At 49.5% G+C, this 27,950-nt stretch overlaps 1 protein-coding gene and 1 pseudogene across 1 annotated transcript; one reads left to right on the forward strand and one right to left on the reverse strand.

The window, feature by feature from the left end:
* Positions 1 to 3,645: 3,645 nt before the first annotated feature.
* On the reverse strand, positions 3,646 to 5,682 carry LOC123117056 (cytochrome P450 709B2-like; annotated as a pseudogene).
* Positions 5,683 to 5,790: 108 nt separating this feature from the next.
* LOC123117055 (cinnamoyl-CoA reductase 1) lies at positions 5,791 to 7,921 on the forward strand. Its single transcript, XM_044537906.1, has 5 exons — positions 5,791 to 6,041; positions 6,142 to 6,296; positions 6,415 to 6,597; positions 7,171 to 7,523; positions 7,619 to 7,921. The coding sequence occupies exons 1-5, from the start codon at positions 5,816 to 5,818 to the stop codon at positions 7,794 to 7,796; spliced, it is 1,095 nt and encodes a 364-aa protein (XP_044393841.1). The 5' UTR covers positions 5,791 to 5,815; the 3' UTR covers positions 7,797 to 7,921.
* The last annotated feature ends 20,029 nt before the right edge of the window (positions 7,922 to 27,950 follow it).

Raw genomic sequence — 27,950 nt, forward strand, 5'->3', positions numbered from 1 at the left:
TTCTCTGGGCTCTTGTCGAATTTGGGATAGATCCCTTATATTTGGGTGGGCGGGTGGGGTTAAATCCGGAACCTCGCCCAATCTGAGACTCAGGGGCCAAGAAATTTCCAAACTCGGAAACTTGGGTTCTTGGATGTTGTCCAATGAATCAGGCCCGCTGCCTCACTTTAGGTTCAGGGCTTGAGTGACGTCCTCCCCTCCGCGGGTATCCGGCTTGGAGGGATCAGGAATCTGGACATATCTGGTCCTTAGGATGGGTGAAGATTCGTCGCATTGTTCCTCCACCACTTCGACGTGGTGAGTGACCTGGGGAGAGTCAATCTCGGATCGGGTTTAAGCCCAATCTGATCGTAGTCTGTAGCGACTCCCAGGGCGGCGATGCGATCCAAGAGCCCGTTTTAAGGAAGAGAGCTCCATTGGATCTAACTGCTCGGCGAGTTCCAAGTTGACGTGGAGATCGCTTTCGATGACCCGAGAAGTCATCGTCGGTGCGGTGGCCGAACAAGCGGTCATTAGAAAACCGCCTAGCCGGAGAGTTTGGCCGATAGCCAAAGCTCCTTTAGCAACAGCGCCGTCTTTAAAGACGGGGTGCGGCATCCTTCCTGATGGTGAAGACATAGAGGAACTCTCAATGAAAGCACCAATGTCGGTGTCAAAACCGGCGGATCTCGGGTAGGGGGTCCCGAACTGTGCGTCTAGGCGGATGGTAACAGGAGACAAAGGACATGATGTTTTTACCCAGGTTCGGGCCCTCCCGATGGAGGTAAAACCCTACTCCTGCTTGATTAATATTGATGATATGGGTAGTACAAGAGTTGATCTACCACGAGATCAGAGAGGCTAAACCCTAGAAGGTAGCCTATGGTATGATTGTTGTTCGTCCTACGGACTAAACCTCTCCGGTTTATATAGACACCGGAGAGGGCTAGGGTTACACAGAGTCGGTTACAATGGGAGGAGATCTTCATATCGTATCGCCAAGCTTGCCTTCCACGCCAAGGAAAGTCCTATCCGGACACGGGACAAAGTCTTCAATCTTGTATCTTCATAGTCCGGGAGTCCGACCAAAGGTCATAGTCCGGCCATCCGGACACCCCCTAATCCAGGACTCCCTCAATGATGTATAGTGTTTAGGGCGTCATGTAGTACAACAACCCCCCTCCATGATGTACCTACCTTTTAAAAGAAGATTGAGTATGAGATATGACAGGGTTAGCCACCAGACTCGATCTATTCATGAGTACTTTGATAAAATATGAGACATATATTAGTACAAGTGTGATAACAGTTGTATATTTTGATAAGTCGGAAGCATATCTTGAAAATTTTATTTTGATAAGAACACGAGTTTTCCAAAGTCAAACATGTCTATTTTGACCAAGTTTAAGATAAACTATCAACAAAATAAATAAATATAAAACTATACTTCATGATGAAAGTTTAAGATAAGCGGTGAAGTATACCCTTGAACGTGAGGGGCAGCATTGCGGTAATATATATATATATATATATATATATATATATATATATATATATATATATATATATATATATATATATATATATTTTTACGGGGGTGGTAAAATATTTCATTCCTTTGAGTCCAGATACTCCTACATCCCAAGATTATAACGAGGGAATGATTCTCTACCAACAGTTTTTGAGTAAAAGTGCAATCCCATAATAGGTAGAGAAGGGTTTCTTCTTGTCTTTCATTACCGATGGCATAGTCGTAACCTTGCAAGTGAAAGAAGGTTCCTGGTGTTAATTTTGTCATGTAACAGCAGCCAGAAGAAGATATTTTATCTTTGAGGCACGTTTCCAGAGCTTTTTGAACAACACGTGAGCATCACTTTCACCTCTTAAGACTTTGAAAGACTGTACATCTTCATTGCAGAGTAGCTTGATGAGTTCCATCTTCCAATAGTAGCTTCACTTGTCATTCTGAACCACATTTTCTCTCCACAGAATTGTACGTATTTTGCAGCAGCATGAATTGCTGATGAGCCTGGGCGCAGGGAAAGGCCTATGAACTATTTCTTCCATAACATTGTGGAGAGATGCATGCTCATTTTGTTATTTTAGGTGCGAAGACGCAAATCTTCATCTGTTAGGCATAGCTGAGACTGAGGGGGTTTATTCAGTTAGATTCAGCAAGTACTTTTTCTTTACTGAAAAAGGTTTTCCCCGCTTTGTATTTCAAAGCACCAACACCGAACACAGAGCAAACGTTGTGGCGAGCACCACAACAAGCCAAAAAAAGAAGAAGAAGAAACAATGCCAACACCGGCAGCTCGACAAAGCGCGGATGACCCACTACCGCTGCGCCCTCCGAAATCCACCCACTACGATCCTAGGATCCGATCCTCCGCGTACCAAGCAGCACCTCCAAGAAGGAATGCGACGCCGACGATGCTGCTGCCCGGACATGTCCAAGGGTTTCCCCCGTCACGCGGAGGGTAGAGGGAATGAAGACCACCGACACCCTCCAGGGAGGGATGATGGCACCCGCAGGCGTCACCGCATCGGAGCCGGAAAACCCGGCAAGGATTTCTCCCAACTCCAGACCCACCGCCCAACCGGATCGGAGCCAACCAGCCAGCTCGCCGCCCACCCACGCGCCACCGCGGTCGCAACGCCACCCACGCCGCCTCACTGAGATCACCACCACGAGGCCAAGAGACGAGGAGAGGAGGCGTTGGTCGACGGGAGCAGCAGCGACGTAGCCGCGCGGGAGGGAACTACCTCCTCCACCGTCATGCAGGAGGCTCGTGCCTCCGGCACCATCGCGGTCGCCGTCCGGACGCAGCAGCAGGGCATACCGGGCCACCCCCGGCCCGGCCAGGCCCGAATTGAGCCCGCTAAGTCCCGCCGGCCGCGCTGCAGCAGGGCGGCGCCAGCCCCGCCAGCACCCCAACGCCCATCGCCACTCCCCGCCTCCTGGAAGCCGCGCCGCCGACCCGCCCCGCCGTCGGCCCGCCCAGACCCAGATGGGGCCTGAAGGGCCCAGATCTGGGCCGAGCGGGTGCCGCCTGGCCACGGCGCCGCGCCACCCCGCCACCAACGGCGACACCGTCGTCCAGTTGATCTCCCGCACCGCGCCAGGAATCCCCGCCACCACGCCGGACCGCCGCCACCTAGGGAGCACCCCTCGGCGCCCTCCGCCCCGCGCCGGAGAGCAGCCGAGAGGGGAATGGCCGAGGGGCCGCCACCAGCGTCGCCCGGGCCAGGCCCGGCGGCAAATGCCGGCGATGGCGGCGGGAAGGGGGAGAGAGGGAGAGGAAGCTGACGGAAGGGGAATCGGGGCGCGACCGGTCGCCCGCGGGGGCGATGCGGTCGCGAGAGGAGAAGGGGAACAACTCAGTACTTATTCTTTTAATATAGAGAAAGTACATTGTTATCTTGTACTCCCTCGGCCCGGAAATACTTGCCGGGAAAATGGATGTGTGGTACTAGATACATCCATTTTTATTCATTTCTCCGACAAGTATTTTCGGACAGAGGGAGTATATGGTTGAGGTTGTTGTAAAGAGTTGTAATCATGTGTACAAGGATGTCGTGCTGTATAATCATGCATCATAAGTATATTCCAAAGCTTCGCATTGCATACATATCACATCATATAAGTTGATATATGTAGCTTTGGATGAACAACAATGGTGACATAATCATATGGCGTCACAAGTATATAATGTGCCAAAGTGGCTGGGGTTTATTTACTACTAGTAGGCGGGCGTAGAACATGACACATCACAACATCACAGAAGATCGAGAGAGCTCCTGAAGATCACCCAGTAGTCAGCTGCTGTAAGTTCCTGACGATGAGAGGGAGCCCGTACCTGGGCAGCAGGGTGACGAAATTGCTGGGCTTGTGCACGTAAGTGGGTGACAGGGAGAAGGAGAAGCTCCTGAGGATGGTGGCTATCACGATCTGCACCTCAACCATGGCAAAGTTCTGCCCGGCGCAGACCCTCGGCCCATATGAGAAGGCCAGCAGCGAGCGTGAAAGCTTGGTGTCCACCGAGACGCCATTTTGGAACCTCATCGGGTTAAACTCGTCGGCGTCGGGTCCCCACACCTCTTTGTCCCGGTGCAACATCAGCAGCGGGATTGACATGATCGTTCCTTTTGGCACCTCGATGTTGGCGAGGATGGTGCCCGAGGAGGTCTTCCTCTGTATGAAAGTTATGGGGCAATATAGCCTCAGCGTCTCCAAGAGTAACATGTTAAGCTGCAAGTGGAGTCACCACGGCAGACACTTATTAGATGTATATATGCACTGCAATAATGCATGGATGAGATTTTACTGGTACTATATATATGCATAGCGTACCAGCTTGAGTTTGCCAAGGGCGTCAACCGTGGGTGGCCGGTGAGCAGGACATTCCCGGGCGACCTCCTCCCTGACCATCTCCTGCCAGCAGGAACATCGCCCAGGTAATGATGCTGGCGCTGGTTTCGTACCCCGCGGCGAACAGAGTCCTGCACTCGCCGATCATCTCCTGGGTGCTCAGAGTCTCGGCGCCGCTGCCACTGCGACATGCCTGCTGCTGCAGCATCTGCCCGAGCAGGTCGTCCTCGTATACGCTGCTGGCAAGTCGCGCCTTCATGATGGGTGAGATCTTGCTTGTCACAAGCTTGTCGAGCTGCCACATCCGACGGTTGCGACGTGTCGGCAGGTACCTAGGATTAACCAATATTAATTTCGATCGATTCATTCATTCTGGCTACTCTTTCGAGTTTCTACCTGAATCCAGGTAAGGGAGGATCCGCGGACGCATACGCGGCAATCTTCAGCTGCTCCCTTCCGGCGATGAACACCTCCCGGGCCTCCTCGTGGTCCTTGCCCAACATCACTTGTGCAATGACACCCATGGCTATCTCGTCGGAGTCGTACCTCATGTCTATCTCGGCTTGCTGCTGCCCTCGCAGCTGGACGCACCACCGTTCCATCGTCTGCCGCGTGCAGTCCCACGCTATTGCTGACATGGACTGAAAACGAACATTCAAACATATGTAATGTTCTCTTCCGATTCACTAAAAATGATATGAAAAAAAAGTAGTAGTGACTAAGTAGTAACCTTGATCGTCTCCTGGTTGAAGGCCGGGTGGACGAATTTGCGGCGTCGCTTCCAGTCTTGTCCGTTTGCAAATATGACCCCGTTCCCAAAAACTGAGTCCAGGCTAGGGTTCAAGTAGTCCTTCTGGAACACATCTGTCCTGACGGTGAACATTTGCTTCACAAGCTCCATGTCAGTACAACACAGGGCTGGTGTCGGGCCCAACCAGTACAGGAATGTTTTTCCTGATTAATTACACAGCACATAGATATGGGATTGTATTTATATTACACACCATATAACGATCGATTACGTAGGTGGTTAGATAGACATTCAATTGATTAATTACCATACTGGGAGGCCCATTCCCGGAAGAAGGGTTGCACGGTGGTGATGCAGTCATGGGAGCTGGTGTCCAGAGCCTTGGCTCTCCCGGCGACAAGCATCCTATGGCACTCTGGCAGGGACCCAACAAGGAACCTGTAAGGCGGACCTCGGATGCCCTGCCGCGCGAACCACCTGGCCACGGCGTACGGCCTCCAAATCAGATACCATACTGCCCTTATGGTCACCAGCAGCGTGAGGACGGTGGCCAGGGCTTGCCCTAAGTTAGGCTCCATGACTCTCCCTTTAGTACTTGCTTAACCTATGATTGTTCTCCCGTAGCAGTTTTGGGGTACTTATATAGCAGCACTGGACCAAGACCGTATACCCACTTGCCTAGCTTCTTTATAAAGTTAGATAGAGACACAGGTATGAGCTTGCATTATAAATACACGGCAACCCACAAGGATTGTTTGTGTAGTGGAAAGAGAACCAATTTAGTCTCTCAGTATTCCATGGCCAATAACAGCAGCGCTGAGAAGCAGCGAGCGCGGGTGCTAGTTTGTGTGACGGGAGCAGGGGGCTTCATTGGGTCACGGGTGGTGAAGGAGCTCCTCCTCCGTGGCTACCGTGTAAGGGGAACGGCTAGAGACCCAGGTACGCATCTTGCACCAAACCATGCATCTAATTATATCTCCTAGCTACCTTTTCTAATCCATCACCTGCTTCCATGGCGTCGTGCATCAATCATGTGAAGCGGACCGCAAGAACGTCCACTTGCAAACCTTGGAGGGGGCCAATGAGAGGCTATCCTTGCACCGTGCCGATGTCCTGGACTGCGACAGCCTCCGTGCCGCCTTCGATGGCTGCCATGGCGTCTTCCATGTCGCCTCTCCAGTGTCTAACGATGTTGTCAGTCCACTGGCTACACTTTTGCAGCATATATACTTAATTACCATGTGCGGTGCAAGGAAGAAATGCTTGCTTGCTAATGGCAGCTTCCTGTTCTCGGCCGACTGGCTCTGTGTAGGAACTCATGCCGGTCGCAGTGAAGGGGACCAGAAACGTGGTGAACGCTGCGGCGGACATGGGCGTGCACCGCCTTGTTTTCACTTCTTCGTATGGCGCGGTGCACATGAACCCCAACAGAAGCCCAGACACCGTGCTAGACGAGACATGCTGGAGCGACTATGAATTCTGCAAACAGACAGGCGTATGATATTTCTGGAGCGACTTAACATTCATTGCAATACTATTTTATATTTTAGTACAAAAGGGTAAATTAAGGTGAAAAACAACAGTATTTGGATCAATCACAGATCATAATAATGACGAGCAATCAGCTGGGATAGATTCCAACAGCCACCTCCGATCCATTATCCTATGGCTTTTCGACAGATTCCTAACTGGAGAATTAGAGTTTCCTAAACTGACTGAAATAAGATGGTATAATATCCAAATGAAAGTGATACTAAAAGGCTATCATAGCGTCTTAGAAACTTGATACGCATATCTTTCCGCAGGTGCAGTGTTTGTTCCCAATTAAATAGTTTGTTTTTGCACATTGATAACAATTAATTTGTGGCACCCGAAAGTCAGAGTTTTTTAACAAAAAATAAAATAAAATACAGGCGGTCGGGGTCAAACCCAAAACCTCCCAAACCTATAGGAAAAGGCCAATTTATCAAGGATATAAGGAGCTCACAAGCAATGGCCCGAAGCTAATTACCAGACATAATACAAAACAGTGTCTGTCATCTTAGGAAATTAATAATATCATTTGCAGAATTATTATTGTTGTGCCAAGATGATGGCAGATAAGGCAGCAACGGAGGAGGCAGCCAGGAGGGGGCTGCAGCTGGCGGTTGTGGTGCCGCCAATGACCATCGGTCCCATGCTGCAGCGGTCTCTAAACGGCAGCAACTACTACGTCGCAAGGTACCTGATGGGCACAAAGAAGGCCTACCCCAACGCCGTCGCCATCTATGCCGACATCCGTGATGTCGTACGTGCCCATCTCCTCGTCTACGAGCACCACCGCGCCCGCGGCCGCTATGTCTGCTTCGGCACGGCGCTACACCGCAGTTGCCTCCTCCGGTTGCTCAGGGGTCTTTTTCCACACTATCCTATCACTTCCAAGTACGCTTTGTTTACCCTGAATGAATTGTCAACCTTCTGCCCAAATGCGCGTCCATATCTATATATGTACCGACTACCATTTACTACCTCTACAGGTGCGAAGGGAACGACAAGCCCATGGTGCGCCCGTACAGATTCTCCAATCAAAGACTGAAGGACTTGGGGTTAGAATTCACTGATGACATGAGGAAAACTCTATACGAAACTGTAATATGCCTGCAACAGAAGGGCCATGTGCGTCTCATCATGCCAAATCAGCATTCGAGCTTATAGATCAGGATGAAGTGCGACCAATTTCCACATACCCGGAAGAAAACAAATAAGGTCCTTCTCAAAAGTAATTGTGTGGACATGTAAGTGGGAAAATAGTCAGATATCAGATATGCTATTTTTTTGCATTGGAATGGATGTATCATGATAAAATTATGAAAATTGTGCCTGCAGTGCAAGATGTTATGAAAATTGAAGACGCGACACGAAAAGTACACATGAATTCAAGCAAGGGGTTACAAAAGGTTGAAAATCAATTAGCAAACAAAAAGTCAATGAGAAAATAACAAAGTCACCTTGTAAACCCTCCTCATCATATCCACTGATTTTCCCAACAATAACCTCCCCAATAAAGGGCCTGAACATCAATAACCTAAAGGAAACCTGTCCAAAATGGGGAAAATGAAGGGAATCTAAGCATGATTTGTAAAATGTATAAAGCCTCAGATTACGAGTGTTAGGAATGAGAAACTACATTCACTAGAGGGCCAAAGGCCAATACATATACATGTGTTGGGTAAAGTGCAAGAGACCCCTTATACAATGGGGATAAGCCGAAAAGGGGTTATACACATATAACACCCCCCCTCAAACTCATGGTGGATCAACAACACTGAGTTTGGAGAGAAGAAAACTATGCTGAACGCGAGTCTGAGCCTTCGTGAAGAAGTCCGCCAACTATAACTTAGATGACACATAATGAAGAGCGAGAGTCTTATCCTGCACAGCAGCACGCACAAAGTGGGCATCCACACCGATGTGCTTGGTGAGCTCATGCTTCACCGGGTCACGCGCAATACTGATAGCGCCAGTACTGTCTGACAATAAGGGAGTCGAGGTAGTAGCAGACACACCAAAATCCTCAAGTAGCCACCGTAACCAGATCACCTCAGTCGTCAGCATAGCCATGGCTCGCAACTCAGCCTATGTGCTCGAGCGAGAAACTGCAGTCTGTTTCTTGGTCTTCAAGGCAATAAGAGAGCCACCAAGAAAGACACAATAAGCAGACAGCGAGCGTCGATCAGAGGGATCACTAGCCCAGGTAGCATCAGAGTAGGCCTGGAGCTCAAGAGAGCTGGAGCGGGAAAGAAAAGGCGCTGAGAGATCGTGCCACGAAGATATCGTAGAACACGGAGGAGATGACTATAGTGGACAGAGGTGGGGGCTGAAACGAACTGACTCAGAATGTGGACAAGATAGGAGATGTCAGGATGCGTAACAGCAAGATAGACAAGACTGCCTACAAGGTGACGATAGCGAGTGGGATTAGGGAGAGGGTCACCATCAAAGGCACAAAGCTGAATGTTGAGCTCCATGGGAGTCACAACTGTGCGCTCATCACCGAGAGCAGCGCGAGCAAGAAGGTCCTGAATATATTTTTCTTGGGAGATGTAAAAGCCATCAGAGGTCGAGGAGATCTCAATACCAAGAAAATAGCGAAGTGGACCAAGATCAGACATGAGAAAGTGCTCGCGAAGGCGAGCCTTAGCAAAGGCAATGTAATCAGAGTCATCACCAGTGATGATCATGTCCTCAACATACAGAAGGAGAAGAGTCTGACCACGAGGAGACGTGTGAACAAACAACACAGGATCATGGTCACTAGGCAAGAAACCAGCGGCAGTCACCACAGCGGCGAAGCGCTCAAACCAGGCGCGAGGGGCCTGCTTAAGACCATATAGGGAGCAGCGAAGTCGACAGACCATACCATCAGGAGCATAGTACCCCGGTGGTGGCTGCATATAAACCTCCTCACGCAACTCGCCATTGAGAAAAGCGTTCTGAACATCAAGTTGAGAGATGGACCACTGACGAACAGAAGCCACATCAAGAAGAGTGCGGATAGTGGTCATGTGGGCCACAGGAGCGAATGTCTCATCATAATCGCGCCCCTGCTCCTACTGAAAACCACGAGCCACAAGACGAGCTTTGTAGCGCTCAAGAGAACCATCGGAGCGAGTTTTAAGTTTGTAGACCCACTTGCAGGTGATGGGACGAACACCGGAAGGGAGGGTAACTAGATCCCATGTGCCAGAGCGCTCAAGGGACGCAAGCTCTTCGGCCATCGCAAGTTGCCATTCAGGTTGAGTCATGGCAGTGCGATAGGAAGTGGTCTCAGTCATAATAGAGACACCGTACCGATCAGGGAGTAGCACTCAGGCGGGGGGCAAGGCCGAGCACGGAGATTGTGAATCGGGGGAGGCGTGAGAGGAGGTGCACCAGAGGTGGAAGGCTCGTCAGAGGAGACATCCTCAATACGAGATCGACGAGTATAGTGGAGAGGGGAAACGGTGAGAGAGGGTGACGGACTGGAGAGGATGGGGGAGAGGTGGAGGAGGAGGATGGAGAAGACAGGGTCGGTGGTGAAGGAGAAGGAAGGAGAGGCGCCGGAGGAAGAGGTGACACATGAGGCACATAGCAGGGTGTATCAGGAAGGAGAAGGAAAGAAAGGTCGTCCATAGAGAAACTCGAGGAAGAAGAACGTGGGTAGTAAGAACGAGACTCGTCAAAAGTCACATCACGCGAGATGCGCAAGCGACGACCCACTGGATCCCAACAGCGATAGCCCTTGTGCTCATCACTGTAGCCAAGGAAAACACACTCAATCGACTGAGCAGTCAGTTTGGTGCGTTCTCGGGGGCAAGAAGAACATAGCAGACGCATCCAAACATACGAAGAGTTGAGTAGTCAGGAGAGCGACCAGTGAGACACTCCATAGGAATGCCACCCTGCAGAGCAGTCGATGGCTGAATGTTGATGAGATAGGTGGATGCGGAAACAGCCTCAGCCCAAAAATGGGGTGGAAGGGAAGCAGCAATCATCAGTGCACGATCCGTCTCAAGCAAATGACGATGCTTTCGCTCGGCAACGCCATTCTGAGCATGAGCACCAGGACAGGAGAACAGATCAAGAGTACCCTGTTCCACGAGAAAACCACGCAACAGCTGAGAGATATACTCTCCAGCGGAGTCAGCACGAAAAATACGAATGGGCATGGAAAACTGTGTGTGAACCATGGCGGCAAAATGTTTGTAGATAGGGAGAACCTCACTACGAGATTTCATGAAGTAGAGCCAAGTGTAGCGAGAGAAATCATCGATAAACAAAACATAGTAGCGATGACCACCTTTCGAATCAAAGGGAGCAGGACCCCAGACATCAGAATGAACTAAGTCAAAAGGACGCTGGGATACAGACTCACTAATAGGATAAGGTAATTGAGTCTGTTTGCCAAGTCTGCAACCATTACAATGTCAGGAGACATCTCCAGATACATACCCTAAAAGGCCCTGACGAACTAAGGAAGACAAGCGAGAGCCACAGATGTGACCAAGTCGATGATGCCACTGCTGGAAGGACGCAGACGAAGAGGCAGCAAGAGCATGAGAGCTGGCAGAAGTGGTGGCAGCGGAAGGAACACAAAGCCAGTCAACCTCCCAAAGGCCATCTGACTCATGGCGCCGGGGGCCAGCACCAACCAAAGCTTGGTGCGATGATCCTGAATGGAGCAAGAGTCGGTATCAAGAATGACACGACAACCAGAATCAGTAAGTTGGGCAGTGGAAAAAAGATTCATGTTAAGGCGAGGAACATGTGAAACACTCGGAACAGAAAAAGATGGAGTGGAAAGAATACCACGACTAGCAACAGGAAGAGATGTGCCATCGGCAGTAAAAACATTAACAGGCGAATCAAGAGGTCGGAGAGAAGACAACACGGAAGAACCAGAAGACATATGAAAGGAAGCTCCAGAATCTAGAACCCACAAAGATGTACCTGACTGTGTAGATGTGTGTGATGGTGAGGAAGAGGATGCAGTCACAGCAGCAGCAGAGCCAGTCAACGAGGAGCCTGAGGAAGCAAGAAGACGCTTGAGGCGAACAATGTCCTGATCGGTGAGTGACGGAGTCGAGGAAGACACAGGAGGCCCGCTGGAGGAGGAGCGCCTCTGGTCTCGCTTCTTCTGACGACAATCAGACTCTGGGTGACCTGACCGGGAGTAGTAACCACAGACGGTGTCACGGCGCGACGTGCCCTTCTCGGCATAAGGAGCATGGCTCACCCCCCCACCCCCCCTGGAGGAGTAGGCAGGAGAGGCGGAGCAGTGAGGCGAGCATACGACACAGGAGCCCGGGCAGCCAGAACTGACGAAACCAGAAGCAACCCAGCAGAGCGAAGGCGGGTCTCCTCGGCACGACGCTCACCAAGTATCTCTGAGATAGGAACACGACCATGAGCAAGAAAATGAGCACGACGAGGCTCAAACTCAGAGCGGAGACGAGCTAAGAACTCATGGACCCTCTGAAACTCCAAGTCAGACCTCGTAGTCTGGCAACAACGGCAAGTGCCACAAACAACTGTCCGTAGTGAGTCAAGCTGACGCTAGATGGTAGAGCACTGTGAGTAGAATTCATCAACAGACGAGTCACCCTGCTGAAGAGCATGCTCCTAACGCACTACAGAGAGGTATAGAGCATCACCAGAGGGCTGATAGCGCTGACAAAGGTAGGACCACATCGCTGCAACAGTGCTGAGGCCCATGAACTCCGAGGCAAACTGAGGGAGGACACTTGCGGTGAGAATAGCAGCAGCACGAGCATCATCATTGCACCACTGAGTGTAAGCAGACAGATCATCCCGGTAGACAGAAAGATCATCAGAATATGTGGATACCTGCTGATCATAGGCTTCAACTGCAGCGTCATCAAGAGCCTTGGCTGCATCCCTATCAGCCTGAGAAGGCTCAGCAGCAAGCACCGGGGGCACTGGGGGAAGAGGAGCAACCGGGGCAACAGGGCAGGGCGGACATGGTACCTCGCCAGAGAGAACGCTCCATAACAGAAGGCCGCGCATATGGATACGCATGAAGCCCATAAACTCAGCATAGTTGGTGCCATCAAAAATCACTGAGCAGCGAGGAATAGCTACATAGCCTGAAGATGACATACTGAGATATCCTGTTTTTTTTGTAATCCGAACTGAGGGCACATCGAGCCGAGCGCTCGTTTCCTGGAGTCAACGGGCCGGCTGGACCGAGCCGAGGCGCTCGCTCGCGTGCGGGCACACGAGGCGGGCAGAGCCAGCGGCTCGAGCGGTAGATCGATCAGCAAAGAGGCGGCCGACCATAGAAGGATGTGGCCCGATGCGAGGAGAGGAGGCCCAGCCCGACGCTGGAGGACCCCGACCTCAGCGGGATTTGGCGGAGGAGCGCCCAATCTAGAAGAGCAGCGACACGGCAGAGCCCGCTCGAGCGGGGAGGAGCCCGCGCAACCGGGGAGCAGCGCGGGAGGAGGCCTGTCGAGCGGGGGAGCAGCGCGGTAGGAGGCCGTTCGAGCGGGCAGGGGCGCAGCAGGAGCACGGGCGGAGATGCGCCAGGCGGGGCAGGAGCAGCCGCGACGTACAGGCGGCGCGGGGGAGCGCCCGGGGTTGAGCGGGAGTGGCCGGAGACGAGGAATAGGGAGACCGGCGGCGGGGGAGCGAGGCACGGAGCTGCGAGCGTGCGGGAGCGGGAGAGGAACCTAAGCATCTGATACCATGTTAGGAATGAGCAACTACATTCACTAGAGGGCCAAAGGCCAAGGTAAAGTGCAAGAGACCCCTTATACAATGGGGATAAACCGAAAAGGGGTTATACACATCTAACAACGAGGTCATAAACTTTGTACTAACAGGGACATCAGAAGAAAGTGCATCCACGGTACATGTTTGACATACTATATATTTACATTGAGTCATTCAAAAGAAGTAGCATGTCAGATAGGAAAAAGCAAGACTACCGACTTGAGGCAGAGAAATAATCAGTATTATCTTATAGCAAGGCAAACTGCATCTTGGCATCAAGTAGTCGGTTAAATAAGTAAAAAACTGAGGGGAACTATTGCTATTCAAAACTGTAGTTGTTTAAAACTGATATTAAACGGTTTAGTGTCTAAGAGACCAACTGCCTATGTGACAAACTTACCGTATCAATCCCAAAAGTTCCAGTTCTATGTAAGCACAACACAGCAATCAAATGCTAGGCACTACTAAGAAAGGCTCTAGAATTACATGCAACAGTGAGAAATTGCACAGGAAAGAACTTCATCGGTGATTCACTAGTTAACACTCCTGAGGGATAGCTCGCACGATGGATGCCCCCTGCTCTGGCGATTTTGGCGACTCTGGCGCCTGCGCCGGCTCGCCCTCGCCGCTGGTGGTGTCCCCCGCCCCCGCCTCTGCCGCCCCCTCCGACGTGGGCCTCGTTCCGATGGCTGCGGCGCCCCCCGCCGCGCTGGCTGCTCCTGTGGCTGCCGCCCCCTCGCCGCGGTTCCGCTGGGCCGATTGCGCGGATGATACTCCATTCCTCCTCCCCGCAGTCCCCGCCGCCTCGCCCGCTCATGTTCCCCATTGCGCCGAGGTGTCGCGTCGGGCTGGCTGCTCAACCCCCCATGTGAGGGGTTCTGCGGCCGGCTCGCGGGCGCCTCGCTCGCCGCCGACGGTTCCCTCGAGCCCGGCTCAGGCGGAGGGGCAAAAAGCTGCGGCCTTGGCTGGTAAGACCGCTCGTCGCCGGCGCGGGCACGCCTAGGGCGTGGCTAGCCGCTCCAACCGGGGCATCGCCCACTCCTCCTGGCGCCACACGGCGGCGAAGGTCTGCCCCCTCCCTCGTCGTCACGCACCTCCCGTTCTCCCCCGATCCCGGTCACTCGTCTGTTCCCCTTCATGCCATTCATAGCGTCCTTCGGGTCCTCGGGCCTCCGGTTTCACTCTGCCCAGCGGGATCCCTCGTCCCTGTATGCTCGCACCGGTCCAGCGCCGGCGGCGGCGGCCGCCGCTCCTGGAAGGGACACCCTTCGGGCTCCCGTCCCCCCCTCCTCCCGTCGCTTGGACCGGGCCGCTGGCACATCCGGGCTGTTGGGCCCTGGCCCACCCCCGCCGCTGGGCTCTGTGCGGCCGGACCGGCTGGCCTTTCCTCCTCTCTGGGCCGTCCCATCAGTGTCGGACCGCTGGGTTGGCCTAAGCCCAGCTAGGTGCCTTCCTTCATTTGGCTGCCTTGCGGTCTCCCGCACCCTCCTCCTCCCAGCGCCGCCGCTTCGTCTCGCCCCCTACTTTCCCTCGACACGCCCCCGACTGCTCCGGCTCCGGCCTCCTCCCCTCCTCGCTCGCTCGATCTGCTTCCTCCTCCTGATGGAAATATGCCCTAGAGACAATAATAAAAGGATTATTATTATATTTCCTTGTTCATGATAATTGTCTTTTATTCATGCTTTAATTGTATTATCCGGAAATCATAATACACGTGTGAATACATAGACGACAACATGTCCCTAGTGAGCCTCTAGTTGACTAGCTCGTTGATCAATAGATAGTCATGGTTTCCTGACTATGGACATTGGATGTCTTTGATAACGGGATCACATCATTAGCAGAATGATGTGATGGACAAGACCCAATCCTAAGCATAGCACAAGATCGTGTAGTTCGTTTTGCTAGAGCTTTTCCAATGTCAAGTATCTTTTCCTTAGACCATGAGATCGTGTAACTCCCGGATACCGTAGGAATGCTTTGGGTGTACCAAACGTCACAACGTAACTGGGTGACTATAAAGGTATACTACGGGTATCTGCGAAAGTGTCTGTCGGGTTGACACGGATCGAGACTGGGATTTGTCACTCCGTATGACGGAGAGGTATCACTGGGCCCACTCGGTAATGCATCATCATAATGAGCTCAAAGTGACCAAGTGTTTGGTCATAGGATCATGCATTACGGTACGAGTAAAGTGACTTGCCGGTAACGAGATTGAATAAGGTATTGGGACACCGACGACCGAATCTCGGGCAAGTAAAATACCGATTGACAAAGAGAATTGTATACGGGGTTGCTTGAAACCTCGACATCATGGTTCATCCGATGAGATCATCGAGGAGCATGTGGGATCCAACATGGGTATCCAGATCCCGCTGTTGGTTATTGGCCGGAGAGCGGTCTCGGTCATGTCTAGGTGTCTCCCGAACCCGTAGGATCTACACACTTAAGGTTCGGTGATGCTAGGATTGTAGAGATATGAGTATGTAGCAAACCGAAAATTGTTCGGAGTCCCGGATGAGATCCCGGACGTCACGAGGAGTTCCGGAATGGTCCGGAGGTAAAGAATTATATATGGGATGTCGAGTTTCGGCCATCGGGAAAGTTTTGGGGTTCACCGGTATTGTACCGGGACCACCGAAAGGGTCCCGGGGGTCCACCGGGTGGGGCCACCTATCCCAGAGGGCCCCATGGGCTGAAGTGGGAGGGGAACCAGCCCCTGGTGGGCTGGTGCTCCCCCCCAGGGCCCCCCTCTGCGCCTCGGGTTGGGAACCCTAGGGGAGGGGGCGCCTCCACTTGCCTTGGGGGCAAGTTTGCCACCTTGGCCGCCGCCCCCCTGGGAGATCCCATCTCCTAGGGCCGGCGCCCCCTGGGGTCCCTATATAAAGAGGAGGGGTGGGAGGGCAGCCGCACCCTGACACCTGGCGCCTCCCTTCCCCCCTTGCTACACCTCTCCATCCCGTAGTCGCTTGGCGAAGCCCTGCCAGATCCCTGCTGCATCCACCATCACGCCGTCGTGCTGCTGGATCTTCATCAACCTCCCCTTCCCCCTTTCTGGATCAAGAAGGAGGAGACGTCATGCTGACCGTACGTGTGTTGAACGTATAGGTGCCGTCCATTCGGCGCTAGGATCTCCGGTGATTTGGATCATGACGAGTACGACTCCCTCAACCCCGTTCTCTCGAACGCTTCCGGTCGTGATCTACAAGGGTATGTAGATGCACTCCTCTCTCTCGTTGCTAGATGAACTCATAGATTGATCTTGGTGAATGTAGGAAATTTTTTATTTTATGCAACGTTCCCCAACAGTGGCATCATAAGCTAGGTCTATGCGTAGTTCTCTATTGCACGAGTAGAACACAAATCTGTTGTGGGCGTAGATGTTCTCAACTTTCTTGCCAGTACTAGTCTTATTTTGCTTCAGCGGTATTGTGGGATGAAGCGGCCCGGACCGACCTTACACGTACGCTTACGTGAGACAGGTTCCACCGACAGACATGCACTAGTTGCATAAGGTGGCTAGCGGGTGTCTGTCTCTCCCACTTTAGTTGGAGCGGATTCGATGAAAAGGGTCCTTATGAAGGGTAAATATAAGTTGACAAATCACGTTGTGGTTATTCGTAGGTAAGAAAACGTTCTTGCTAGAACCCTATTGCAGCCACATAAAAGATGCAACAACAATTAGAGGACGTCTAACTTGTTTTTGCAGCAATTGCTTTGTGATGTGATATGGCCAAAAGTTGTGATGAATGATGAATGATATATTGTGATGTATGAGTTCATGTTCTTGTAATAGGAATCACGACTTGCATGTCGATGAGTATGACAACCGGCAGGAGCCATAGGAGTTGTCTTAATTATTGTATGACCTGTGTATCAATGATTTAACGCCATGTAATTACTTTACTTTATTGCTAAACCGTTAGCCATAGTAGTAGAAGTAATAGTTGGCGAGCAACTTCATGGAGACACGATGATGGAGATCATGATGATGGAGATCATGGTGTCATGCCGGTGACGAAGATGATCATGGAGCCCCAAAGATGGAGATCAAAGGAGCTATATGATATTGGCCATATCATGTCACTACTATTTAATTGCATGTGATGTTTATTATGTTTATGCATCTTGTTTACTTAGAACGATGGTAGTAAATAAGATGATCCCTCATAATAATTTCAAGAAAGTGTTCCCCCTAATTGTGCGCCGTTGCTAAAGTTCGTCGCTTCGAAGCACAACGTGATGATCGGGTATGATAGATTCCTACGTTCACATACAACGGGTGTAAGACAGTTTTACACATGCAAAAACACTTAGGTTAACTTGACGAGCCTAGCATGTACAGACATGGCCTTGGAACACAGAGACCGAAAGGTCGAACATGAGTGGTATGGAAGATACGATCAACATGGAGATGTTCACCGATGATGACTAGTCTGTCTCACGTGATGATCGGACACGGCCTAGTCGACTCGGATCATGTAACACTTAGATGACTAGAGGGATGTCAAATCTGAGTGGGAGTTCATTAAATAATTTGATTAGATGAACTTAATTATCATGAACTTAGTCTAAAATCTTTGCAAAAATGTCTTGTAGATCAAATGGCCAACGCTCATGTCAACATGAACTTCAACGCGTTCCTAGAGAAAACCAAGATGAAAGATGATGGCAGCAACTATACGGACTGGGTCCGGAACCTGAGGATCATCCTCATAGCTGCCAAGAAAGCATATGTACTAGAAGGACCACTAGGTGAAGCACCCATCCCAGAGAACCAAGACGTTATGAACGCTTGGCAGTCATGTGCTGATGATTACTCCCTCGTTCAGTGCGGCATGCTTTACAGCTTAGAACCGGGGCTCCAAAAGCGTTTTGAGCAACACGGAGCATATGAGATGTTCGAGGAGCTGAAAATGGTTTTTCAAGCTCATGCCCGGGTCGAGAGATATGAAGTCTCCGACAAGTTCTATAGTTGTAAGATGGAGGAAAATAGTTATGTCAGTGAGCACATACTCAAAATGTCTGGGTTGCACAACCGCATGTCCCAGCTGGACATTAACCTCCCGGACGAGGTGGCCACTGACAGAATCCTGCAGTCACTCCCACCGAGATACAAGAGCTTTGTGATGAACTACAATATGCAGGGGATGGTGAAAACTATTCCTGAAGTATTTTCAATGCTGAAGTCGGCAGAGGTAGAAATCAAGAAAGAACATCAAGTGTTGATGGTCAATAAAACCACCAAGTTCAAGAAAGGCAAGGGTAAGAAGAACTTCAAGAAGGACGGCAAGGATGTTGCCACGCCCGGTAAGCCAGTAGCCGGGAAGAAGTCAAAGAATGGACCCAAGCCTGAGACTGAGTGCTTTTATTGCAAAGGGAAGGGTCACTGGAAGCGGAACTGCCCCAAATACTTAGCGGACAAGAAGGCCGGCAACACTAAAGGTATATGTGATATACATGTAATTGATGTGTACCTTACCAGTACTCGTAGTAACTCCAGGGTATTTGATACCGGTGCCGTTGCTCATATTTGTAACTCTCAGCAGGAGCTAAGGAATAAGCGGATACTGGCGAAGGACGAGGTGACGATGCACGTCGGGAATGGTTCCAAGGTTGATGTGATCGCCGTTGGCACGCTACCTCTACATTTACCCACGGGATTAGTTTTAAACCTTAATAATTGTTATTTAGTGCCAAGTTTGAGCATGAACATTGTATTTGGATCTCATTTAATACGAGATGGCTACTCATTTAAATCCGAGAATAATGGTTGTTCTATTTATATGAGAGATGTGTTTTATGGTCATGCCCCGATGGTCAATGGTTTATTCTTAATGAATCTCGAACGTAATGTTACACATATTCATAGTGTGAATACCAAAAGATGTAAAGTTGATAACGATAGTCCCACATACTTGTGGCACTGCCGCCTTGGTCACATTGGTGTCAAGCGTATGAAGAAACTCCATGCTGATGGACTTTTAGAGTCTCTCGATTATGAATCATTTGACACATGCGAACCATGCCTCATGGGCAAAATGACCAAGACTCCGTTCTCCGGAACAATGGAGCGAGCAACCAACTTGTTGGAAATCATACATACTGATATGTGTGGTCCAATGAGCGTTGAGGCTCGTGGAGGATATCGTTATGTTCTCACTCTCACTGATGACTTAAGTAGATATGGGTATGTCTACTTGATGAAACACAAGTCTGAGACCTTTGAAAAGTTCAAGGAATTTCAGAATGAAGTAGAGAATCAACGTGACCGAAAGATAAAATTCTTACGATCAGATCGTGGAGGAGAATATTTAAGTCACGAATTTGGTACACACTTAAGAAAATGTGGAATCGTTTCACAACTCACGCCGCCCGGAACACCTCAGCGTAATGGTGTGTCCGAACATCGTAATCGCACTCTATTGGATATGGTGCGATCTATGATGTCTCTTACCGATTTACCGCTATCATTTTGGGGATACGCTCTAGAGACAGCTACATTCACTTTAAATAGGGCTCCGTCTAAATCCGTTGAGACGACACCATATGAATTATGGTTTGGGAAGAAACCTAAGCTGTCGTTTCTAAAAGTTTGCGGATGCGATGCTTATGTCAAGAAACTTCAACCTGAAAAACTCGAACCCAAATCGGAAAAATGCGTCTTCATAGGATACCCTAAGGAAACGATAACCTTCTACCTTAGATCCGAAGGCAAGATCTTTGTTGCCAAGAACGGATCCTTTCTGGAAAAAGAGTTTCTCTTGAAAGGAGTAAGTGGGAGGAAAGTATAACTCGACGAAGTACTACCTCTTGAACCGGAAATGAGTGCAGCTCAGGAAAATGTTCCTATGGTGCCTACACCGACTGGAGAGGAAATTAATGATGATGATCAAGGTACTCCGGATCAAGTTTCTACTAAACTTCGTAGGTCCACAAAGACACGTTCCACACCAGAGTGGTATGGCAACCCTGTCCTGGAAATCATGTTGTTAGACAACGGTGAACCTTCGAACTATGAAGAAGCGATGGCGGGCCTAGATTCCAACAAATGGCTTGAAGCCATGCGATCCGAGATAGAATCCATGTATGAAAACAAAGTATGGACTTTGACAGACTTGCCCGATGATCGGCGAGCGATAGAAAACAAATGGATCTTTAAGAAGAAGACGGACGCGGATGGTAATGTTACCATCTATAAAGCTTGACTTGTCGCTAAGGGTTATCGACAAGTTCAAGGGGTTGACTACAATGAGACTTTCTCTCCCGTACGTAGCGAAGTTGAAGTCCGTCCGAATCATGTTAGCAATTGCCACATACTATGATTATGAGATATGGCAGATGGACGTTGAAACGGCATTCCTTAACGGCTATCTTAAGGAAGAACTTTATATGATGCAGCCGGAAGGTTTTGTCGATCCTAAGAATGCTAACAAGGTATGCAAGCTCCAGCGGTCCATTTATGGGTTGGTGCAAGCATCTCGGAGTTGGAACATTCGCTTTGATGAGATGATCAAAGCGTTTGGGTTTATGCAGACTTATGGAGAAGCCTGCGTTTACAAGAAAGTGAGTGGGAGCTCTGTAGCATTTCTCATATTATATGTAGATGACATACTTTTGATGGTAAATGATATAGAACTTTTGGACAACATTAAGGCCTACTTGAATAAGTGTTTTTCAATGAAGGACCTTGGAGAAGCTGCTTACATATTAGGCATCAAGATCTATAGGGATAGATCGAGACGCCTCATAGGTCTTTCACAGAGCACATACCTTGATAAGATATTGAAGAAGTTCAATATGGATCAGTCCAAGAAAGGGTTCTTGCCTATATTGCAAGGTGTGAGATTGAGCTCGGCTCAATGCCTGACCACAGCAGAAGATAAAGAAGAGATGAGTGTCATCCCCTATGCCTCAGCCATAGGATCTATTATATATGCCATGCTGTGTATCAGACCTGATGTAAACCTTGCCATAAGTTTGGTAGGAAGGTACCAAAGTAATCCCGGCAAGGAACACTGGACAGCGGTCAAGAATATCCTTAAGTACCTGAAAAGGACAAAGGACATGTTTCTCGTTTATGGAGGTGATGAAGAGCTCGTCGTAAAGGGTTACATTGATGCTAGCTTCCACATAGATTTGGATGACTCTAAGTCACAAACCGGATACGTGTATATGTTGAATCGTGGAGCAGTAAGCTGGTGCAGTTGCAAGCAGAGCGTCGTGGCGGGATCTACATGTGAAGCGGAATACATGGTAGCCTCGGAGGCAGCGCATGAAGTGATATGGATGAAGGAGTTCATCACCGACCTAGGAGTCATACCCAATGCATCGGGGCCGATCACTCTCTTCTGTGACAACACTGTAGCTATTGCCCTTGCCAAGGAGCCCAGGTTTCACAAGAAGACCAGGCACATCAAGCGTCGTTTCAACTCCATCCGTGAAAATGTTCAAGATGGAGACATAGATATTTGCAAAGTACATACGGATCTGAATGTCGCAGATCCGTTGACTAAACCTCTTCCGCGAGCAAAACATGAACAACACCAACACTCTATGGGTGTTCGATTCATCACAATGTAACTAGATTATTGACTCTAGTGCAAGTGGGAGACTGTTGGAAATATGCCTTAGAGGCAATAATAAAAGGATTATTATTATATTTCCTTGTTCATGATAATTGTCTTTTATTCATGCTTTAATTGTATTATCCGGAAATCGTAATACACGTGTGAATACATAGACCACAACATGTCCCTAGTGAGCCTCTAGTTGACTAGCTCGTTGATCAACAGATAGTCATGGTTTCCTGACTATGGACATTGGATGTCTTTGATAACGGGATCACATCATTAGGAGAATGATGTGATGGACAAGACCCAATCCTAAGCATAGCACAAGATCATGTAGTTAGTTTTGCTAGAGCTTTTCCAATGTCAAGTATCTTTTCCTTAGACCATGAGATTGTGTAACTCCCGGATACCGTAGGAGTGCTTTGGGTGTACCAAACGTCACAACGTAACTGGGTGACTATAAAGGTATACTACGGGTATCTGCGAAAGTGTCTGTCGGGTTGACACGGATCGAGACTGGGATTTGTCACTCCGTATGACGGAGAGGTATCACTGGGCCCACTCGGTAATGCATCATCATAATGAGCTCAAAGTGACCAAGTGTTTGGTCATAGGATCATGCATTACGGTACGAGTAAAGTGACTTGCCGGTAACGAGATTGAACAAGGTATCAGGATACCGACGATCGAATCTCGGGCAAGTAAAATACCGATTGACAAAGGGAATTGTATACGGGGTTGCTTGAAACCTCGACATCGTGGTTCATCCTATGAGATCATTGAGGAGCATGTGGGAGCCAACATGGGTATCCAGATCCCGCTGTTGGTTATTGACCGGAGAGCGGTCTCGGTCATGTCTACGTGTCTCCCGAACCCGTAGGGTCTACACACTTAAGGTTCGGTGACGCTAGGGTTGTAGAGATATGAGTATGCAGCAAACCGAAAGTTGTTGGAGTCCCGGATGAGATCCCAGACGTCACGAGGGGTTCCGAAATGGTCCGGAGGTAAAGAATTATATATGGGAAGTCGAGTTTCGGCCATCGGGAAATTTTCGGGGTTCACCGGTATTGTACCGGGACCACTAGAAGGGTCCCGGGGGTCCACCGGGTGGGGCCACCTATCCCGGAGGGCCCCATGGGCTGAAGTGGGAGGGGAACCAGCCCCTGGTGGGCTGGTGCGCCCCCCCTGGGCCCCCCTCTGCGCCTAGGGTTGGGAACCCTAGGGGTGGGGGCGCCTCCACACTACAAGAAACCTGTTAATTCATGACAGATTTCCGATGACGTTTTCAGAAACTGTCATGGACATCCTGCTATAGCCCTACAAGCCCGCGCAAGCCCACTAAAGCCCGTGGTACTGCTCCCCGTATAAAAAGCAAACCCTAGTACCCTCCTCCTCAGCCCACTGCTCTCTGCCCATCCTTCGCTTCCCCTCTCGATTCTCCTAGCCGCCACCCACCACGCACCACCTCTTTTCCTACCTCCTCCCACAGATCACCGCCGGCCCTCCCCCTCCCCTCCTCTCCCTCCCCTCTCACCTCGCATCTCCGACAACTGCCAGATCTGCCGCGCCCGCACCCATCCATCCCATTGGCAACCCGTCTCTCTCCCCCACTCTCTCTCTCTCATGAGACCCCTCACGCCGTGGCCAGCGGCCGCAGATTCCGGCGACGTCCTCCACCGCGCACCACGCTCACGGGCTGGTCTACGACCCCTCCAACCTCCAGTCCGTCTGGATCCGCCGCTCCTGGTCTCCGGCGTCGCCCGCGAACCCAATCTCGTGGCTAGGGTTTCGGCTGCGGCTTCGCATCCATCATCGGCAGATCTTTGGCGGCTCCTCTCCGTCGCACACCATGCAACTTCGCACCCTATTCACCTCGTGGATGGCGCCCTCAAGATCGGTGCGCTCGCGCCCATTGGTCTGGACGGCGGCGACCACCGTGCTAGAGGCAGAGTGCCGTGGTCACCAAGGTCAAGGACTAGGGCGACTGCGCTGCATGTGCACGGCGGGCAAGGTGAGTTTCAATTCCCTTCCACGCCCTACTCTTCATTCTCAATTTCCTATGGCTGATTTTCTATACGGGCACTAGATCTGAAATTAGATCATGTTGCTTCTGATTTTTTTGTCACGCATGGTTACTGCTAGCTCCCCCGTTTCTATGGTAACATGCATTGTTAATTGATGTGCCTAGTAACTTCTCGTGAGTGGACAGTATTTCACTCATCTTTTCCTATCTTATGACTTTAGCAGCCGGAGTAATGAAACATCCCATCATATTTCAAGTAGCTGCCGGCCTGCCGTCAGAAAGAAGGATGCTCTATGCCTCCTACGATTTTATAGCATGTACCCAGATGTTGTGAATATTGATGGACTCGAGCCAGAAAATGTAATTAGCTGCATGTTTCTTTCTGTGATTTTTTATCATAAACGTCTGAATCTCTGGATTGCAGTATGGAAATGTGATGTAAATTATGAAGCATCTACCTGGGGTCTGGCCAAGGAAAATTATATGCTAAGTCGCATTTCATAAGCCACAAATGCATATTACATAATCTCTTATGTGAATACTAAGTAAGAAACAAAATCATATAATTTTCTAAACTAAAATCTGGTGGAGTTGCTATGGTTGGAACGTTATGTTTTGTTTTTATTCTGTGTGATGAAACAAAACATGTACTCTCGGTGGTAGTTTTACTCAACGCTTGTGTGGCCCTGGCAGAACACATTATTGTCGTTATCTTCTTTATTAAACTGACTTATGTCACATCCATCATCGACTTTGCTGTGTTGTTCAAAGAAATATGTATACCTGCTGTTCAGCTTGGATGCATTTTTTCTGCAGATCCATTTATTTTAAAAATAAATTTGGTTATTATTCCAGGTTAAGGCAATCAGAGCTCTTCAATTCTTCCCTACCATTAAGGATCCTAAGTGCAAGGCGAGCTTTGTTTGAGGTACTACTCTTTTTACTACTGTACAACAAAGTTGACATAGACAAATGGTTCATGGATTATAAGTTTCTTGTGATTCTGCAGGTTTTACAGCGTATTTTGATGTTCACTGATGTTGTTAAAAAATTAGCAAGGATAATGCCTCACTTGCTGTTCTTGTTGAAGCTCTTGCTCTAGTGGGTTTATCTTCTCGCTTATGTCCTGGATTTCACTATTACTTGACTCTCTTTCTCTGAATTATTGATACACAACTTGCTGCCTATAGGTGCAGATATTGAGACCTTCTTACTGTAGGTGTGCCTTTCACATGTTTGCTGAGATGTTTCATCATGTCAAAACAAAAAATCTGGCCTTATGCAATTCCATCAAAATAGCTTAGTGATTGCTACTGCAAGGCGTACATGTAAGTCCTCCAAGATCCCACATCCTACTTAATTAATTGTGTGCATGAAGTATTCTAGCTTTTCAAAACTAAGGTGACTTCTTACTATTATGTATATGCGTGCAGTAGTTCAACTTCCATACACTAATTAAGATCACAAAAGAAATAGAAATGCTTCTGATTTGCGCTGAAGATGTTAAATATGAAATTGTTGGAGGATATGTGCTAGGATTTTATACTTAAGCAATGCTTTTTGTTTCATGGTGATACCTTTTTTGTTCCCCTATATTGAGCATATATAAAATGCAATATGTACAAGATGAGCAATTGAAAAAAAGGAACTTCAGACTTTGGCTTGTAACTTAACAACCTTGCATTGCTTCAATACACTACTAGAGTGGCCATCACCCATTGTTCATGTGTTCTGATTCGGCTTGTACCTTAATAACCCTGAAGTAATTTTTAAGCCATGTATATACTAAATTTGTAGTTCTTGTGCAAGCCGATGAGGTTTGCTACACATGCGCAAGCCTTGTTCCTACTGTTGTCACCTTGTATAAATATATACTAGTTCATTTCATTATTGTTTCCTATTATAAATAATAGTACTATGCGAGTATTGTTTACTATTTGTCAGCCCTTTAAGATGTACTTGTAGCACAAACATTAACTTTCGTGTCGTTGCTCGTCGACCTAGCTGTCGTAAACTTCAAATGTTCATGTGTCAACAAGTCTACACATCACAGAGGGATATTGTTTGTTAGTGATGCCATTTTGTTGGCCTTTATATGGCCTCAACTACTGCTGCCATTGTACTTGGAGTTCTATGATGTGTGTTTTGTTACTTTGTCATTTGACTTTCATTCACACACTTTTCCTTTGGATTAATTTTAAGCAACCTCATGTCTACTCTTCTTTTATAGTAGATACAATGTTATTCTCATTTGTAGACACTATAAGATTTAAGAATTTTGGACAGCATGTAATTCATTTTTATATTTTGGACAGCAGACTACTTGGTGCTGGCCAGCACAATCAGCCACGACATGATAGTTGCCATCAAGAGCGTCGACCGCAAGAGCCTGAGTAACAGCCTCAATATTTATATGTTCTGATGATGTAAAATTGATTGTACTTGTTCCTAACCTTGATGTGTGATATATTTTGTCAATCTGTGTTGTAAGTCATCATTTCATAGAGGATTTTGTAAACTACTATGTTGTAGATACATATGGATGGTTGCATGCCAGATAAACTATGTAATGTTTGGAACTTTGCAAATACTTTTTGTTGGACCAACACAACTTGGGCATCGCATTATGCTAAAAATGTACTGTGTCAAAGTCTGTCTAAAATAAATGGGCTCGACCAAATTTAAATTGCATTTTAAATTGTGCCTAAATCCATGACGACTTTTGTGACGAAAAATAGTATCCATGTAGCCAGCCACGTCACTTGAATTGGTCAATTGAAAATCTGACGTGGCGTTAGTCCATGACGGATTTGTTCCGTCACCAAGGTTTGGGCCTGGGCGGGCCTGGGGCAGATCCATGACAGTCAAGAACCGTCAAGGAAAGCACAATATCAAATTATGACGCGATATACATGACGGATTTCAAATCCGTCAAGGATGGGCACCCATGACAGTTTTTCCTAAATCCATGACGGACAAGATCCGTCATGTATTAACATATTTCTTGTAGTGCCACTTGCCTTGGGGGCAAGTTTCCCCCCTTGGCCGCCACCCCCCTAGGAGATCCCATCTCCTAGGGACGGTGCCCCCCCTGGGGTCCCTATATAAAGACGAGGGGTGGGAGGGCAGCCGCACCCTAACACCTGGCGCCTCCCTTCCCCCCTTGCTACACCTCTCCCTCCCGTAGTCGCTTGGCGAAGCCCTGCCGGATCCCTACTGCATCCACCATCACGCCGTCGTGCTGCTGGATCTTCATCAACCTCTCCTTCCCCCTTGCTGGATCAAGAAGGAGGAGACGTCACGCTGACCGTATGTGTGTTGAACGCGGAGGTGCCGTCCGTTCGGCGCTAGGATCTCCGGTGATTTGGATCACGATGAGTACGACTCCCTCAACCCCGTTCTCTTGAACGCTTCCGCTCACGATCTACAAGGGTATGTAGATGCACTCCTCTCTCTCGTTGCTAGATGAACTCATAGATTGATCTTGGTGAACGTAGGAAAAAAATTATTTTATGCAACGTTCCCCAATACCTCCCTCGCCTTCCCCACCCCCCTCCCCCGCCTCCCCCTCCCCTGCCGCGGCCCCCCATGCCTCGCGACAGGGACGATGGGGCTGGCCGCCCCAAACGCTCGGCCGACGACCTCTACCGCGGTAGCTCCATCTCCGGACGCCCTCCGACGCGAGGAGGAGCTCCAGCGGGAGCTCCACGAGCTCAGGGATGGCCGCCGTTTGCCCGAGCGCAGGGAGGGCAGGGGCCGGTCCCGGTCGCCTTGGGGGATTGGCGGTCGCGCCGGAGGTCCCCTTCCCCTCCCCCTCGCCGTGGACGTTCGCCTTCTCCCTCCCGGTCGTCGCGACCCGTCTCCCCCCGTGCTCGGGCTGGGATCCTCCCGACCCCTGCGCCCCGATGCTACGTCCCTCCCCCCACGCCACCACCCCCATCACCTCGGCTCCGGCCCCTGCCTCGGGTAGTGGCGTCCCTCACGGCTGCGTGGGTC

The sequence above is a fragment of the Triticum aestivum genome, chromosome 5B (assembly GCF_018294505.1).
Source record: "Triticum aestivum cultivar Chinese Spring chromosome 5B, IWGSC CS RefSeq v2.1, whole genome shotgun sequence".
Lineage (NCBI taxonomy): Eukaryota > Viridiplantae > Streptophyta > Magnoliopsida > Poales > Poaceae > Triticum > Triticum aestivum.